The sequence below is a fragment of the Nematolebias whitei genome, chromosome 12, assembly GCF_014905685.2.
Source record: "Nematolebias whitei isolate Nwh7 chromosome 12, NemWhi1, whole genome shotgun sequence".
Lineage (NCBI taxonomy): Eukaryota > Metazoa > Chordata > Actinopteri > Cyprinodontiformes > Rivulidae > Nematolebias > Nematolebias whitei.
The window spans coordinates 8,165,422-8,182,781 of record NC_056509.1 but is presented as its reverse complement, the minus strand read 5'-3'; the positions used below and the strand labels follow the sequence as shown (position 1 = coordinate 8,182,781).

At 47.1% G+C, this 17,360-nt stretch overlaps 1 protein-coding gene across 2 annotated transcripts in view; it reads left to right on the top strand.

The window, feature by feature from the left end:
* Positions 1 to 17,360, top strand: part of cdc42bpab (CDC42 binding protein kinase alpha (DMPK-like) b) — a 114,021-nt gene that overhangs the window by 39,417 nt on the left and 57,244 nt on the right. For both annotated transcript variants that reach the window (XM_037685707.1, XM_037685706.1), the window contains exons 5-16: positions 972 to 1,065; positions 1,762 to 1,962; positions 2,040 to 2,178; positions 2,523 to 2,632; positions 8,266 to 8,345; positions 12,004 to 12,182; positions 13,229 to 13,351; positions 13,449 to 13,582; positions 13,674 to 13,795; positions 14,111 to 14,231; positions 15,517 to 15,627; positions 15,714 to 15,961. In XM_037685707.1, the coding sequence (XP_037541635.1) occupies positions 972 to 1,065; positions 1,762 to 1,962; positions 2,040 to 2,178; positions 2,523 to 2,632; positions 8,266 to 8,345; positions 12,004 to 12,182; positions 13,229 to 13,351; positions 13,449 to 13,582; positions 13,674 to 13,795; positions 14,111 to 14,231; positions 15,517 to 15,627; positions 15,714 to 15,961 (1,662 nt within the window). The remainder of the gene's footprint in view (positions 1 to 971; positions 1,066 to 1,761; positions 1,963 to 2,039; positions 2,179 to 2,522; positions 2,633 to 8,265; positions 8,346 to 12,003; positions 12,183 to 13,228; positions 13,352 to 13,448; positions 13,583 to 13,673; positions 13,796 to 14,110; positions 14,232 to 15,516; positions 15,628 to 15,713; positions 15,962 to 17,360) is intronic.

The window sequence follows — 17,360 nt, the reverse complement described above, 5'->3', positions numbered from 1 at the left end:
TATATATATATATATATATATGTATATATGGATTTTGATGTGGCAACCAAATTTTGAAAATAACTTCTTATTTCTAGATGTAGCCACACTAAGATGGATTTGTGTACCTCACTTATATCTTGAATTCAAGTTATCTACTGTAGCTCAGGCGATGGACGGACAGTGTTTCCAGTTCACCCTCTTCGCTCCATGATGTGATAATTACAAAGAAATGATTGTAGAATCAAAGTAAAACAAATGTTCGTTGATCTCTCAGCCCCTCTGATGGCTGAATTTATTGCTCGGGTGTAGGAGTAAAAGTTGAATTTCTAAAATATCCAACATGTTAAAATGTTGTGCAAACAAAACTGAACTGCCTTAATTAACAATTATTCTGCTGACTAGATTGATCCACAGTATGGAAGTGAAGTACAAACACATCATCAGCAGGAGTAATGCAGAACAGATGCAGGAGCAGAACATCTACAGTGGCCACATTAAACATGTCATTAGAAGAATGTGTTGTTAGTACCTCCACCACTCCTCATCACAAACATCTATCAGACAAAGACAAACAAGGGAGTGCAGCTGCTTTAGGACATGAGGTCTGTGTCTGGCGGATGGGAGTCTGTTTGCCAGCAGCACTTTTCTTTTGGATAACGGTGATTTTGTGCGTCTAAGCTGCAAATTCCCAAAACACAGGCTCAACTCTTTTCAATTCATCAATTTCAAGCTGTCTCACTGCTGAAAGCTGAGCTGTACACTTGATGAATTCTCACACGGAGCTGAATTTAATCCACAGAAATGTACAACAGATTTCTTGATTTAATGGAAATAAATCTGAAAAGAACTTCTGATCAAAGTTGACTGCAACAGGAGATGAGGAGTGTGTGTCCCATTGGTTGTTTGGATTGGAGGATATTTGAATGTTTTCCTCTTCCTCAGGACCCCCTCCACCACTCACTTCCATCTCTTCTTCCTCCTCCTTTCAGGGACATTAAGCCCGACAACATTCTGCTGGATATGAACGGCCACATCCGCCTGGCTGACTTCGGCTCCTGCCTCAGACTCATGGAGGATGGGACTGTAAGTTTTCTCCTCACTGCTCTGCTCCCTTCAGTCCAAAGCAAACAATCCCAGAGTTTTACTAAGCTCTGTCTCCTCCCGCGCTCTCCCAGGAGGAGCGTGTGGTTCAGCTGAGGCTGCAGCTCATGGTTCAGACACTTCTCCAGATGGTAGAAAAAGGACAAAGAACAGAATGAAAGTCATCAGATGCTTATGATTTGTTTTTTGTTTTTTTCAAAAACATTAAATTAGGTCTAAGTTGATTCCAGAAACCAACTTTTGAACCTCCAGCCTCGAACAGAGGATTAAAGATGCAGATTCCAGCGTCTGCTCTGCTCCCCATTTGTTACAGTTTCTGGCCTTTATTCAGGACAGCAATGTCAAAAATGTATATTTTATGGAATTAAACTGACTTTATAACAAAGACTGTAATTCAGGGTGAAGCCTTAAATCTGCGTTTTTGAAACTACTTTGAAATAAATCAAAACGGACCAAGAAACCCAAGTTAACGAGGAGAATTTATCTCATATCAGCGGTTCTAAACGTCAGCGTGTTCCCTGTGGTCATGTGTATTTTATGTGGTTCCAAGATTTCAGCCTTCAGTTCATCACTACCTCTTTCACTCAGCATGCAGCTGAGTCTACACACTCCTTGTGAGAATGTGAGAAAAGAGTTTGTCTTTTGGGTTCATTAGTGTTTGTTGTGTTCCACTACCAGGTCCAGTCCTCTGTGGCGGTGGGAACTCCTGACTATATTTCCCCCGAGATCCTCCAGGCTATGGAAGACGGGAAGGGCAAGTATGGACCTGAGTGCGACTGGTGGTCCCTGGGCGTCTGCATGTATGAAATGCTGTATGGAGAAACTCCCTTCTACGCAGAGTCTTTGGTAGAAACTTATGGGAAGATCATGAACCACAAGGTGAGCTGAGGGAGTGTGAGGACGTAGCTTTGACACAAAAAGCAGAAGTAACCGCCGTTCTGGTTCCCTTCACTCAGGAACGATTCCAGTTCCCTCAACAGATAACAGACGTGTCAGAGGAAGCCAAAGATCTGATTCGCCGGCTCATTTGTAGCCGGGAGCACAGACTGGGCCAAAACGGCATTGAAGACTTCAAGCAGCACCCGTTCTTTGCTGGTACAGGCCAAGTCTTGGTGTTTGTTTCAGATCGGAGTCTGATCTCGAAGACGAACATTTACACTGTTTAACAACTTTATCTACAGTTCGATGGATTACAGTTTTGACCCTTTATAATATCATAATTGGTTTATTTGAACATAATTTATTGGGACTCTTAATCACATTTTTCTGTTTTGCCTGCTTAATAACACTGTGTGGTTTATTTATTTTATACAAATATATTTTGAGATGTGCTACTGAACCCAACAATGCTAAAAAACAGTCCACGTGAATTTACAGAAATGCTATTCTACTGTTTTATTACGAGTAATTAGAACAACGTGTATTCTTCTTGTTTTCAGGCATTGATTGGGAAAACATTCTGACATGTGAGGCGCCCTACATCCCAGAAGTCAGCAGTCCCACAGATACCTCCAACTTTGATGTAGACGATGACTGTCTAAAGAACTCGGTAAAGTGTTTGTTAATCTAAAGAACTCTGTGAAGTGTTTGTTAATCTAAAGAACTTGGTGAAGTGTTTATTAATCTAAAGAACTCAGTAAAATGTTTGTTAATCTAAAGAACTCATTAAAGGATCTCTGCACTGTGGAAATCTGAACTCTGTCCCTTCAAACTGGCTGTGCTCTCAAACATGTCGTTGTTGAACTTGTTCTTAAAGAGACGGTTTGGATCCGTCTCAGCCAAAAAAATCATGTGCATATTTGTTAACTACCTGTTAGTTAAATAACTTTAGAAAATTGAGAAACTTCTTTCAGTTTTTGAACGACACATCTTTTAAAAAACATTCTGTCTGGTTTTTGAAAAGTGAATGCGATGATTTTAATCTTCATCGTTGTTATGATGGCTGTGGATTCTGAAGCGTTTTTGGACCTGGAGTTGGACCTTTTTTAGCCACTGACATGGCTGATCACAGCACCTCATGATCTGATGGGAATGTTCTAAAGTGGTTCAAATCTTACTTTTCTGAGAAGAGATTCAGTGCCTTTTAGACCGGTTCATGTCTGATACTATCAAACTGTCATGTGGGGTACCACAGGGTTCTGTTTTTGCACCACTTCTGTTTTTGCATTTTATAATATTTCTTGGAAGTATTATGTTATGTTAAGTCCTATTAATAAAGTAAGTGATGTGCATCACCACATTTATCCATCCATCCATTTTCTTCTGCTTATCCGGGGTCGGGTCGCGGGGGTAGCAGCCTAAGTAGGGAGGCCCAGACTTCCCTCTCCCCAGCCACTTGGGCCAGCTCTTCCGGGGGAATCCCGAGGCGTTCCCAGGCCAGCCGAGAAACATAGTCCCTGCAGCGTGTCCTCGGTCTTCCTCTGGGCCTCCTCCCGGTGGGACGTGTCAGGAACACCTCACCAGGGAGGCGTCCAGGAGGCATACTAAACAGATGCCCAAGCCACCTCAACTGGCTCCTCAACGTGGAGAAGCAGCGGCTCTACTCTGAGTCCCTCCCGGATGATCGAGCTTCTCACCCTATCTCTAAGGGAGAGCCCAGACATCCTGCGGAGAAAACTCATTTCGGCAGCTTGTATCCGAGATCTCATTCTTTCGGTCACAACCCAAAGCTCGTGACCATAGATGAGGGTAGGAACGTAGATCGATCGGTAAATTGAGAGCTTCGCCTTTTGACTCAGCTCTCTCTTCACCATGACAGACCTGTACAGCGCCTGCTTCACTGCAGACGCTGCACCTTTCCGCCTATCGATCTCACACTCCATTTTTCCCTAATTTGTGAACAAGACCCCAAGATGCTTGAACTCCTCCACTTGGGGTAGGACCTCCTCCCTGACTCGGAGAGGGCACTCTACCCTTTTCCGGCTCAAGACCATGGCCTCGGATTTGGAGGAACTGATCTTCATCCTGGCTGTGTCGCACTTGGCTGCGAACTGCTCCAGCGAAAGCTGTAGATCACGATCTGATCAAGCCAATAAGACCACATCATCTGCAAAAAGCAGAGACGCAATCCTAAGGCCACCAAAACGGATCCCCTCAACACCTTGGCTGCACTTAGAAATTCTGTCCATAAAAGTTATGAACAGAATCGTGACAAAGGTCAACCTTGGCGGAGTCCAACTCTCACTGGGAACAAACCCGACTTACTGTCGACGATGCGGACCAGGCTCTGACACCGGTCATACAGGGACCTAACAGCCCGTATCAAAGGGCCCGGTACCCCATACTCCCAGAGTACCCCCCACAGGGTTCCCCAAGGGATGCGGCTGAACGCTTTCTCCAAGTCCACAAAGCACATGTATTGCACATTGCCAGTTGGGCAAACTCACACGCACCTTCCAGGACTCTGCTGAGAGTGTAGAGCTGGTCCAGTGTTCCACGGCCTGGACGAAAACCACACTGCTCCTCCTGAATCCGAGGTTCGACTATCCGACGGACCCTCCTCTCTAGAACCCCCAATAGACCTTACCAGGGAGGCTTAAGAGCGTGATTCCCCTGTAGTTGGAACACACTCTATGGTCCCCCTTTTTGAATAGGGGGACCACCACCCCAGTCTGCCAATCCAGGGGAACTTCCCCCGATGTCCACCCAATATTGCAGAGTTGTGTAAGCCAACACAACCCTACAACATCCAGAGCCTTAAGGAACTCCGGGCAAAGCTCATCCACCCCTGGGGCCCTGCCACCGTGGAGCTTTTTAACCACCTCGGTGACCTCAGCACCAGAGATTGGAGGGACCGACCCAGAGTCCCCAGGCTCCGCTTCCTCAGTGGAAGATATGCCGGTGGGATTGAGGAGGTCTTCAAAGTATTCTGCCCACTGACCCACAACATCCCGAGTTGAGGTCAGTAGCACACCACTCTCACTATAAACAGTGTTGGTGGCGTACCGCTTCCCCCCCCCGAGACGCCGGATGGTGGACCAGAATTGCCTCGAAGCCGTGTGGAAGTCATTCTCCATGGCCTCTCCGAACTCCTCCCATGCCCGAGTTTTTGCCTCAGCGACCACTCGAGCCGCATGTCGCTTGGACTGCCCGTACCCATCAGCTGCTTCCGGGGTCCCACAGGCCAAAAAGGCCTGATAGGACTCCTTCTTCAGCCTGACAGCATCCCTCACCGCCGCTGTCCACCATCGGGTTTGAGGGTTGCCACCGCAACAGGCACCGACAACCTTGCAGCCGCAGCTCTGGTAAGCTGCCTCGACAATAGAGGCACGAAACATGGTCCACTCAGACTCAATGTCCCGTATGTCCAGAACCCCCCCCCCCAAGGACTCCAAAAAGGGTGGATAATCTGAACTGCCGTTTGGTGCATAAGCACAAACGACAGTCAGAACCCGTCCCCCCACACGTAGGCGGAGGGAGGCCACCCTCTCATTCACCGGGGTGAACCCCAACACACAGGCACCAAGTTGGTAGCTCATAAGTATGCCCACTCCTGCTCGGCACCTCTCACCAGGGGCAACTCCAGAGTGGAAGAGTGTCCAGCCCCTCTCAAGGAAACTGGTTCCAGAGCCATGCGTAGAGGTGAGTCCGACTATTTCTAGCAGGAACCTCTCAGCCTCACACACCAGCTCAGGCTCCTTCCCCACCAGCGAGGTGACATTCCACGTCCCAATAGCCAGCTTCTGTAGCCGAGGATTAGACTGCCAGGGTCCCCGCCCTTGGCCACCACCCATCCCACATTGCACCCGACTCCTTTGGCCCCTCCCACAGGTGTTGAGCCCATGGGAAGGGGGACCCACGTCTCCTCTTCGGGCTGTGCCCGGCATAGCTCAAAGGGTAAAAGCCCGGCCACCAGGCGCTTGCCAGTGTGCCCCACCTCCAGGCCTGGCTCCAGAGTGGGGCCCCGGTGACCCACGTCCAGGCAAGGGAACATTAAGTCCATTTGTTTTTCTCATCATCGGGGTCTTTGAGCTGCACTTTGTCTGGTCCCTCACCTAGGACCTGTCTGCCATGGGTGACCCTACTAGGAGCGTGAAGCCCCTGACAGCATAGCTCCTAGGATCATTGGGACACTCAAACCCCTCCACCACGGTAAGGTGGCAGCCCAGGGAGGGGTCATCACATTTATGTAGATGACATTCAGAGTTATTTCTGTGCTTGATAGATAATAAATACTGGTTAAAAACCAACTTCTTGTAGTGAAACTGTGAAAATACAGAATCAGAATTCAAGGATTCAAGGTTCTTTATTTGCCATTTGCACCTCATGTGGTACATATGGTGGAACAAAATTATGTACACAGGGTCCCAGTTACATCCACTAATGAAAAAATTAAAAACAGTAATAAGATTTAAGATATGAACTAAGAAAAACATCAACTAAATATACACTAAGCACTAGTAGCATAAAAACATTACGTCAAACAGCAGCACGAACATGAGTCTGTGTGAGCAGATGAGCACGAATGAACACAGCAACATGAAGCAGATCAGCAGCAACATGATGTGATTTTTCACAGTGATTATCCTGGTTAGATATTCATGAGTCTAACAGCTTCAGGGTAAAAGCTGTTCCTCAGTCTAGTGGTTCTACGCTTGATGCTCCTTAACCCCCTTCCTGAGGGGAGTGGGGCAAAAAGTGTGTATGCTGGGTGAGTGGGGTCCTTCATGGTGTAGGTGACCCTCTTCCTGCATCTGGAGGTTTAGATGTCTGTGATGGTGGGGAGGCTGACTCCAACAGACATCTGTGCAGCCTTCACCACACTCTGCAAAGCTTTTCTTTCTGCAGCTGTGCAGCCTCCCTGCCACACATTGATGATGGAGCACAGGATGCTCTTCACTGTATATCTGTAGAAGGAGGTGAGGACTGAGCTTCCCAGATCAGCTCATTTCAGCTACCTGAGGAAGTAGAGTATCTTATGAGCTTTCTTGATCAGGCTGGTGGTGTTGTTGCCCCAGCTGAGGTTGTCATTCAGGTGTACACCCAAGTACTTGTAGCTGGAAACCACTTCCATTGCTGAGCCTCTTATGTTCAGGGGGCTGTAGGTGTGTTTGTTCCTTCTGAAGTCCACAATCATCTCCTTTGTCTTCTTCACATTGATGTGAAGGTTATTCTCTTTGCACCAGCTCTTCAGGTGTTCCACCTCCTGCCTGTAGCTGGACTCATCATTGTTTGTGATGCATCCCACCACCGCTGCATCATCTTCAAACTTTACAATATAACAGCCTGGATGGGTAGCTGCACAATCATATGTGAGCAGAGTGAACAGGAGAGGGCTCAGCACACATCCCTGGGGAGAGCCAGTGCTGAGGGTTATGGTGGAAGTGGAGAAGTTGTGGATCCTTACAGACTGAAGTCTGTTTGTTAAGAAGTCTAGTACCCAGTTGCAAATGGAGGGGCTTAGTCCTAGTGTTAGTAGTTTGTCCATCAGGTTTGGGGGATCACTTCCCAGTCACTCTAGAATGCAAGGAAAATCTGAAAAATTATTTTCTCATTTTCCAGACCGGAAAGTTTGGAAAATTTCAGAAAAACTTAAACATCAGAGGAAAATTTAGGGACTGAACAATAATTTGGTGATTAAAAGTTGATCTTTTTGAGATTTTGACGTGTACATGTAGTACATGTATTCTTTACTGACTGGCTATGGTAGCTATTTAGTATCTGATGTTAAATAATACAAGTAGTTTTTAGAAATGTTTGCTGTATGCATGTAGGCAACAGTATAATACTCTGGTTCTGAGTGTTTTGGTGACTGAAATACTTCCTGGAATTTTAGGATTTACACAGGGAAAAGACAGGGAATTGACTTTTCTTGTAGACCTGGTAACCCTGAGAATACCTCATCTTCTCCCCTAATAACATGGCTCCACTTATAGACACAAAATCACATCCCCATGCCCTTCAGTTTGAAGGGCATGGGGATGTGATTTTTGACCAGTGTCTACTGACACACCAAACAGAGACCTGACATGACTCCAGTTTCAGTGTCTCCACTGGTTACCCATGATTTCATTTAAAAATCTTCATGTTTACATTCAGGACTCAGCATGGACCAGCTCCATGCAACAACATTTAATTGTTGGTGTTGAACTTCTGACATGTGTTCTAAAAAGAAATGTGTTTAATGTAAAGTTTTTGTTCCTAAAGTCTCCAAACTTTGTGTGCTTGTTTAATGATTTTCAGGAGACCATGCCCCCTCCCTCTCACACAGCCTTCTCTGGTCATCACCTGCCCTTTGTGGGCTTCACCTACACAAGTAAATGGTAAGTGTTGCCATGGAAACACATTAATTTGGACTTGGTGTTTGTCCATCCATCCATTTTCTTCCTCTCATCCGGGGTCAGGTCGCTGGTTAGCAGCCTATGTAGGGAGGCCCATACTTCCCTCTCCCCAGCCACTTGGGGCAGCTCCTCCGGAGAATCCCAAGACGTTCCCAGGCCAGCCGAGAAACATAGTCCCTCCAGCATGTCCTTGGTCTTCCTCTGGTTCTTCTCCCGGTGTGACGTGCCCAGAACACCTCACCAGGGAGGTGTCCAGGAGGCATTCTAACCATAGATGAGGGTAGGAATGTTGATTGATTGGTAAATTGAGAGCTTCACCTTTTGACTCGGCTCTCTCTTCACCATGACAGACCGGTACAGCGCTCGCTTCACTGCCAACGCTGCACCTATTGGCCTATCGATCTCACGCTCCATTTTTCCATCATTCGTGAACAAGACCCCAAGATGCTTAAACTACTCCACTTGAGGCAGGACCTCCTCACCGACCTGGAGAGGGCACTCTACCCTTTTCCGGCTCAAGACCATGGCCTTGGATTTGGAGGAACTGTTCCTCATCCCAGCCGCGTCACACTCTGCTGCGAACCGCTCCAGTGAAAGCTGTAGATCACGACCTGATGAAGCCAATAGGACCACATCATCTTCAAAAAACAGAGAAGCGATCCTAAGGCCACCAAAACGGATATCTTCAACACCTTGGCTGCACCTAGCAATTCTGTCCATAAAAGTTATGAACATAATCAAGTGACAAAGGGCAACCTTGGCAGAGTCCAACTCTCACCGGGAATGAGCCCGACTTACTGCCGACGATGCGGACCAGGCTCTGACACCAGTCATACAGAGACCTAACAGCCCATATCAAATGGCCTGGTACCCCATACTCACAGAGTACCCCCTGCAAGAAGATGGATGCGGTTGAACGCCTTCCCCAAGTCCACAAAGCACATGTAGACTGGTTGGGCAAACTCCCACGCACCTTCAAGGATCCTGCTGAGGGTGTAGAGCTGGTCCAGTGTTCCAAGACCAGGACGAAAACCGCACTGTTCCTCCTGAATCCGAGGTTTGACTATCCGAGGGACCCACCTCTCCAGAACTTCTGAATGGACCATACCAGGGAGGCTAAAGTGCGTGATCCCCCTGTAGTTGGAACACACTCTACAGTCCCCCTTGTTTAGTAGGGGGACCACCACCCCGGTCTGCCAATCATGGGGAACTGCCCCTGATGTCCACGCAATATTGTAGAGTTGTGTAAGCCAACACAACCCCACAACATCCAGAGCCTTAAGGAATTCCGGGCAAATCTCATCCACCCCTGGGGCCCTGCCACCAAAGTGCTTTTTAACCACCTCAGTGACCTCAGCACTAGAGATTGGAGAGCCCGACCCAAAGTCCCCAGGCTGTGCTTCTTCAGTGAAAGACGTGCCGGTGAGATTGAGGAGGTCTTTGAAGTATTCTGCCCACTGACCCACAACCTCCCTAGTTGAAGTCAGTAGCACACCACCCCCACTATAAACAGTGTTGGTGGTGTACTGCTCCCCCCTGAGACGCCGGATGGTGGACCAGAATTGCCTCTAAGTCGTACAGAAGTCATTTTCCATGGCCTCTCCGAACTCCTCCCACGCCCGAGTTTTTGCCTCAGCGACCACCCAAGCCACATGTTGCTTGGACTGCCGGTACCCATCAGCTGCTTCCGGGGTCCCACAGGCCAAAAAGGCCCGATAGGACTCCTTCTTCAGCCTGACAGCGTCCCACACTGCTGGTGTCCACCACCGGGTTCAAGGTTTACCACTGCGACAGGCACCAACAACCTTGTGGCCAAAGCTCCAATAAGCTGCCTCAACAATAGAGGTGTGGAACATGGTCCACTCGGATTCAATGTCCCCCACCTCCCCGGAACGTGTTCAAAGCTCTTCCAGAGGTGAGAGTTAAAGTTCCGTCTCACGGGAGACTCTGCCAGATGTTTCCAGCATACCCTCACAATACATATGGGCCTGCCAGGTCTGACCGGCATCCTCCCCCACCATCAGAACCAACTCACCACCTGGTAGTGGTCAGTGGACAGCTCCGCCCCTCTCTTCACCCGAGTATCCAAGACATGCACCCGCAGATCAGATGAGACAACAACAAAATCGATTATCAAACTGTGGCCTAGGGTGTCCTGGTGCCAAGAGCACATATGGACACCCTTATGCTTGAACATGGTGTTTGTTATGGACAATCCATGATGAGCACAGAAGTCCAGAAACAGAACACTACTTGGGTTCAGATCAGGGGAGCCGTTCCTCCCAACCACACCCCTCCAGGTCTCACTGTCACGTGAGCGTTTAAGTCCCCTAGCAGAACAAGGGAGTCCCCAGGAGGCACACTCTCCAGTACCCCCTCCAAGGACTCCAAAAGTGTGGGTAATCTGAACTGCCATTTGGCGCACAAGCACAAACAACAGTTGGAACCCTTCCCCCGCACACGTAGGCGGAGGAAGGCTACCCTCTCATTCACCGGGGTGAAAACCAACATACAGACACCAATGGTTGGGAGGGGGGGCAACAAGTATGCCCACTCCTGCTCGGCGCCTTTCACCAAGGACAACTTCAGAGTGGAAGAGTGTCCAACCCCGCTCAAGGAAACTGTTTCCAGCGGCATGTGTCGAGGTGAGTCCGACTATTTCTAGCCGGAACCTCGCAACCTCACACACCAGCTCAGGCTCCTTCCCCACGAGAGCGGTGATATTCCACGTCCCAGTAGCCAGCTTCTGTAGCCGAGGATCAGACTGTCAATGTCCCCGCCGTCGGCCATCACCCATCCCACATTGCACACGACCCTTTTGGCCCCTCCCACAGGTGGTGAGCCCATGGGAAGGGGGACCCACGTCTCCTCTTCGAGCTGTGCCTGTCCGGTCTCCATTGGTAAAAGCCTGGCCACCAGGCGGTTGCCATTGTGCCCCACCTCCAGGCCCGGCTCCAGAGTGGGGCCCTGGTGACCCACGTCCGGGCGAGGGAACATTGTTTTCATTGATTGTACTCATCATAAGGGGTCTTGGTGTTGGTATTGAAAAGTGTTTTTGTGCACTTGTCATCTTGACTGCAATTTAAAAACTGAAGGCAGTAAACTTTCAGAATTTTTTTTCTGTCAGTAGAAGTGAAAGGTAGGATGTTTAAAAATGGATATTAAACTAACACTCCATGAAGGTGCTTCATTTCTGAGCCCATTCTGTTCAGTTTCATGTAAAATTGCTCTGTTGTGTTTAAGTAACGTCTCTTCCTGACAAGGCCACTTCCACTGAAATCCTGTTTGTGAGAAACAACTCGTTTCTTTCTAATCTGTGCGAGGCTCTGTGATAATGGTGTTTTCTTTGTCCCGTTCTGCCTCCCTTTCTTCTCATCTTTCAACTTTATCTCTAGTTCCTGTTTTCCTTCTGCTGTTTCGGTCATTTCCTTTAAGTTTCTTTCTTTCATATTATTTTACAACAAAAAGCTCCACCAGTTGTTATCTTCTATAAATATCATCACTACTTACTAACTACTTACCTTTATCTATAATACCAATCGTTTCTAATCCCGGCCTTCATATCTACAGTTCTTGCACTCTTCATGTTCTTTTTTTTTTTGGCGCTTAACATTTCTTTTTTGTTTTCCTGTTTATGTAGTTTCCTGTCAGACCGAGGTTGCCTGCGTCAGCTCACAGTGGAACCGGGTAAAGTGGGCCAGGACCAGGTGGACCTGGACGTCCAGCGCAGCCTTGAGGACAGCCTGGCCACGGAAGCCTATGAGAGGAGGATCCGCCGTCTGGAGCAGGAGAAATTGGAGCTGAGTCGCAAACTGCAAGGTGAGGGTGTCCATATATACATACATGTGTCGAGTAGGGCTGGACAATATGGCCAAAACTTATATCACAATATATTTCCTGATTTCAGTCGATAACGATATAATTTGATATCAATATAAACAATATAAAAGCCTCAGAAAAACTGTACAAGCTACAAATAAATTAATGTCCACCTTTTATTTGTATTTAGCCTTCAAAGAAATTTGAAATCGTCAAATAAACATAAAACTGTCAACTTTGTCAATATTAATAGTTTTAACTTTAAACAACAACATAACCTAACCTTCTCTTTTGATACAGCTGGGGGTGTTGTTTCAGGGACACGTTGGCTCAAACTTTTATTGTGCTTCATCTTCTGACTCTCAACATATTCTATTGAGTGGAAACTCTTCAGATGAAACAAGTTAGATGTGTTCCCACCACTAGTTAGAACGACTCTCCCATCACATTTTGCAGCACTGAAACCTGCAGTTTATTGGATCTTGGATAGCCGAACCACTTCCACACTGCCGAATTAGTCTTTCCTCTCTTATCAATTGTCATCTGCTTTCTCTTCGCTTGTGAAAGCTTGTTCAGTCACATTCTTGCGGTCATGGACACTCATTTTGAAGGTAAAACTTACCACGTGTTGGAGCCTAGCCTGCTACCACTAACGCCTTTGAGCTCTGTGTGCCGTGTACGTCACCACGCACTTACGTAGTTGTGTCGCGGCTTTTTTTGTCCTGGATGAAACTGAAGCAGTCGCTTCAACCCGAACAGAGAAAGAAATGCGTCATTGAAACGCTGTAATCATATCGAAATATCGAAAATGTGCTTAAAATTCATATAACCATTATTGAATAAAATTATATTGTGATATATATCAATATCGAATTATTGTCCAGTACTAGTGTCGAGTTGCCTGAGAGACAAATGGCCATGTTTATTGTTGATGTTTCTCAGATGACCAACAAGTGTTGCTCACCTGGGCTTCTCAAACTTCAAAAACATAAAATATTGTTTGTTTTTATCAAAGTGTGTCTAACTGATGATGTCATTGGTTACAGAGTCCACTCAGACGGTGCAGGCGCTGCAGCACCCGACAGGCGAGGGACCGCTCAACTCCAACAAGGAAGTGGAGATCAGGAGTCTAAAGAGCGAGATTGACCTCCTCAAGAAGCAGATTGCTGGTTAGGACCCTTTGAACAACAAATTTTTAAACAAAATAACTTTCTTTCATGTCAATACTGAAATGAAGAGCCTGCTGTGTGTGTTTGTGTATGTCAGACTCAGGCCAGCTGGAGAAGCAGCTGGAGGACGTGACATCGGTTTGCAGGGACCTGGAGGACTCATCTAAACACATCAAGACTCTGGAGAAACAGATGAAGAGCCTTACACAGGAGAGAGACGACCTCCAGAAGGTACAACCCTGCTTTCTATTTCATCTACAAGCCTTCAATGGGAGTTCAAGTGATCTTAAAGGATTCATTGTTCTGCCTCTGCTCACAACAGGGCTTCTTAGATGCCAGCGAGAAGCTAAAGTTTCAGTCAAAAGAGCTGAAGGAAGCTCACAGTCAAAGAAAGCTGGCCATGCAGGAGTTTTCTGAGCTCAACGAGAGACTAACAGAACTCCGGTAGAACCCTGACTTTACTTAATTTCTCTCATTTGACTCAAAACTATCCAACTCTGTGGGTTTATTGGTGTTTTGATTGATCTTGGAGTGCATCTTCTTCCATATCTGCACCTCTCCAGACTCTCTTCCTCCTGCTCCCTCTTACTACAGAGCACAGTGTCATCTGCAGATATAACTCCATAAAGGACATTTTAAGTGATTTTACTTCATGAACTTCACAGAGAAGCTTGTTTTAAGATCTGACAGAGTATCATACTGACATGTGTTGATGTGGTCATCTAAAGACAGCACTGTTTGGCTCCACGTTCCTCTCAGGTCTGTGAAGCAGCGCCTCACTCGTCAGCTGAGGGACAGAGAAGAGGAGATGGAGAGCCAGAATCAGAAGGTGGAGGCTCTTCGCCTTGAGGTGCGGAAGGCTGAGAGGGCCAAAAAAGAGGTAGAGTAGCCTCCCTGTGGGTGCTAGCTGCTCCAGTTTCTGTCCACGTTGGTTTCCTTCATAGATATCCTTAGAATATACTTCATGAAATCAGTGCTGCTGTCTTGTTCAAAAACATTCTGAATGTTTTTAAATTAATCCTAGTAGATATCTTGTTTCATGCTCAATAATTTAGGAAAAAAATCCAACAAAGTTCAGTCAGGTCCTCTGGACTATTTATTTTTGTTAAAACGTTTCGTTTTTCATCCAAAGGACTTCATCAGTCCGAGGAGCCGCAACAAACTCAGTCTTATAAATAGTACCTTCACATAGTGGGTCAACCAGTTTGATGGTGCTCAGATTGTTTCTGGAGTCTGCCCTGTCCCCCCGTGGACTCCTCTGGGGCAGCCAAGGCCAAAGTGGTTCAAAACATCAAAGTTCATGCACTATAATCCAGGTGAATAATCCAACAAAGTTCAGACTGATGAAGTCCTTTGGATGAAAGATGAAACATTTGAACAAAAAGAAACCGTCCAGAGGACCTGACTGAACTTTGTTTAATCCTTTTAGACTTAGGGTTCATTAACCATCATAGAAAAAAAAGTAAATTTTCATATTGTCACAATCGAGCAGAAATTGTGTTTTCCATTTTTCAACATTTTCCTCCTGTTTTTCGCCCGTCTGTGGGTTTAAAGATGACCAACCAAAGCTTAAGGCCATCGCACAACACAGGAATCAGTTCATCGATAACTTTAAGGTCTTGTATTCCTTGAATGAACATATCACTCGTTGGCTTTCATGGCTGACCTTTAGGTATAGAGATATGGATGTTAAGCTCTCGGCTCCCACAGCAAATTATAGCTTCACATCTGTAAAACTGCACAGAATTACAGCCATTTTCTGTGTTCTGACCTCAGCTGGCTAAGAAGCTATTTTGTTATTGGTTTGTTCCAAAAGTTAATCATTCTATGATTTTTTTTCCTGTGAGGTTCATTAAATCCTCCCACAAGTTCATGGGATAGTTTTCTAACAGACAAACACATGCACATGCTCATGAACTCCTAGACATGAGGGAAACTTTTACCTTTTGTTGGCGGGTGACAAAGAAACTGACCTTGAGTTTGTTTGTGTTCTCTGTCCACTCAGAGGTTTTGGAGCTGACGACACCAAATGAGATGAAACAGTTTCCATCAGTCTAATGTCTACTGACAGTGAAAGTGTTTTATCACACGAGTGAACAGCTGCCACTCTGTTTTACAGATGATAAGGTAGGAGTGCTGTCCTGTAACAGGAGTTTGTGTTGCAGGTGGAGGTGCAGTCGGAGGAGCAGGCAGCAGAAGCTCAGAAGGAGAAGAAACTCAGAGAACGTAATGAACAGTACAGCAGGCAGCTGGAGGAGGAACTGGAAGGCCTGAAGGTGATTACAGATGTCATGACAGTCAACAGTCTCCACACTTCATGTTCAGACTGACACGAGTCATCATGCCCTCGTCTCTCATTCAGGTGAAGCAGGCCGGCTCCTCCGGCGCACCAGCGCCTGCAGACCAGACCCAGGAGGTAGGCCATCTGCGTGCAGAAATGGAGAAGACGACGCTGGTATTCGAGGAGGAGCTGGCGCGCAGAGAGGCGCAGCATATCGCCGAGCTAAAGGCCCTGCGTAAAGAGCTGCGAGACGCCGAGAGCCAGCAGCTCGCCCTGCAGAAGGAAATCCTGGTGCTCAAAGACAAGCTGGACAAGATGCGCAGAGAGAGGTACCTGAACAATCTAAACCAAGCCCTTCTCCTGTCACACTGTCTGACTCAAACATCACCGCTCTGTGTTCTTACAGTGACGGCTGTGTGAGGTAATTCCTGTCTCTTGTCTGGTAAAACGCGTAGATGTTGTAGTGCTCATGTAGACACCCTCCAGTGTTTCAGACTTTAGTGTTACTGGTTTACTGCTCAGCTTCGTAACTATCTGTTCTATACGGAATCTGAAGTTTTGGTTTTTAAAAACATACGCAGACATGATGTTCAAAAGTCATAGTTTCGTAAGAGATTTCTCTTTGAAGTAAAGTTCTATTTCATCCCTACTGACCGCCAGAGGCAGTGCTTAAAGCACTGAATGATCATTCTTGCGCATGCGCAGGTCGAGTATTTTATGCCAACATAGTCACATGTGACCCCCGGGACACCAGTGAGTCTATATAAGCACGTGACAACGGTAGCCCAGCCCTTTCATCTTCTCGCATGCAGGTGGTAAGAGGTTTACTTTTTCTGCTTAACGCTGGTAGCCTCGAGACTATTGTCGGAGCTGCGGGACTGTCTCGCCCACCAGAGGCTGCGCAAGCTGGTATCCTCTAAACGATTGTACTTCAACTGGTAAGTTGTTTTGTTTCTGTTGATCCGGCAGTATTGCGTTCGCTAGCCGCATCGGGTTTCCTTATTGGCTGGAAGTACGGTGTTTAGCCATTTTTCTGTAGTTTACAGAAAGCATTGCAGCCGCGTTCGTGCTTACTTTTCATTTACATAGTTACAGCCATGTTCGGCTTGACTTCATTTGTTACACTGGAGCCATTTTTTGTGCTTGCATTTCCTTGAGTTGTGCGACTGTGTTCGGCTTGCCTTTTTTCATTATAGTGCAGCCGTGTTGGCGCTTGCATTTTTTCTGATCGACCTGGTTCCCTGGTCCATTCGTTCGACTCCAGCGTCAAGAGTGGCATTTCCTGCTCGACCTGATGCTTCTAGTCTTGTAAGCTGTAAGATGCTGGATGTGCAGTGCTGCAGAGCCTGTTTGGCCCCCCTCCAGTTGGATGGACATGATCTGTGCCCCCCTTGTTTCGGGTCGGGTTATCTGAGGGAGGCCTTGACGGAAGCGGCCTGCCCCAACTGTTCCATTCTGCCCTTGTCCCTGCGGGCAGCTCGTTTGGCTGGTTATGAGATTGCGAGCCAGCCTGTAAAGATGTGGCCCCAGAGGCCTTGGGGCCTCCACAAAAGAGGACCAAGAAAAGCTCCAGGGGCTCAGAGAGACTTATCTGGACAGGTGGCCCATCTCACCTCTGAGCTGGAACAAATGAAGGCGCTGCTTGAGTCCCTGAGGGAAAGGGACAACGCAGGTCTGACTGGGGACCCTGACCTGGGACAGAGCATGGGCTCAGGGGCCTCTGCGAGG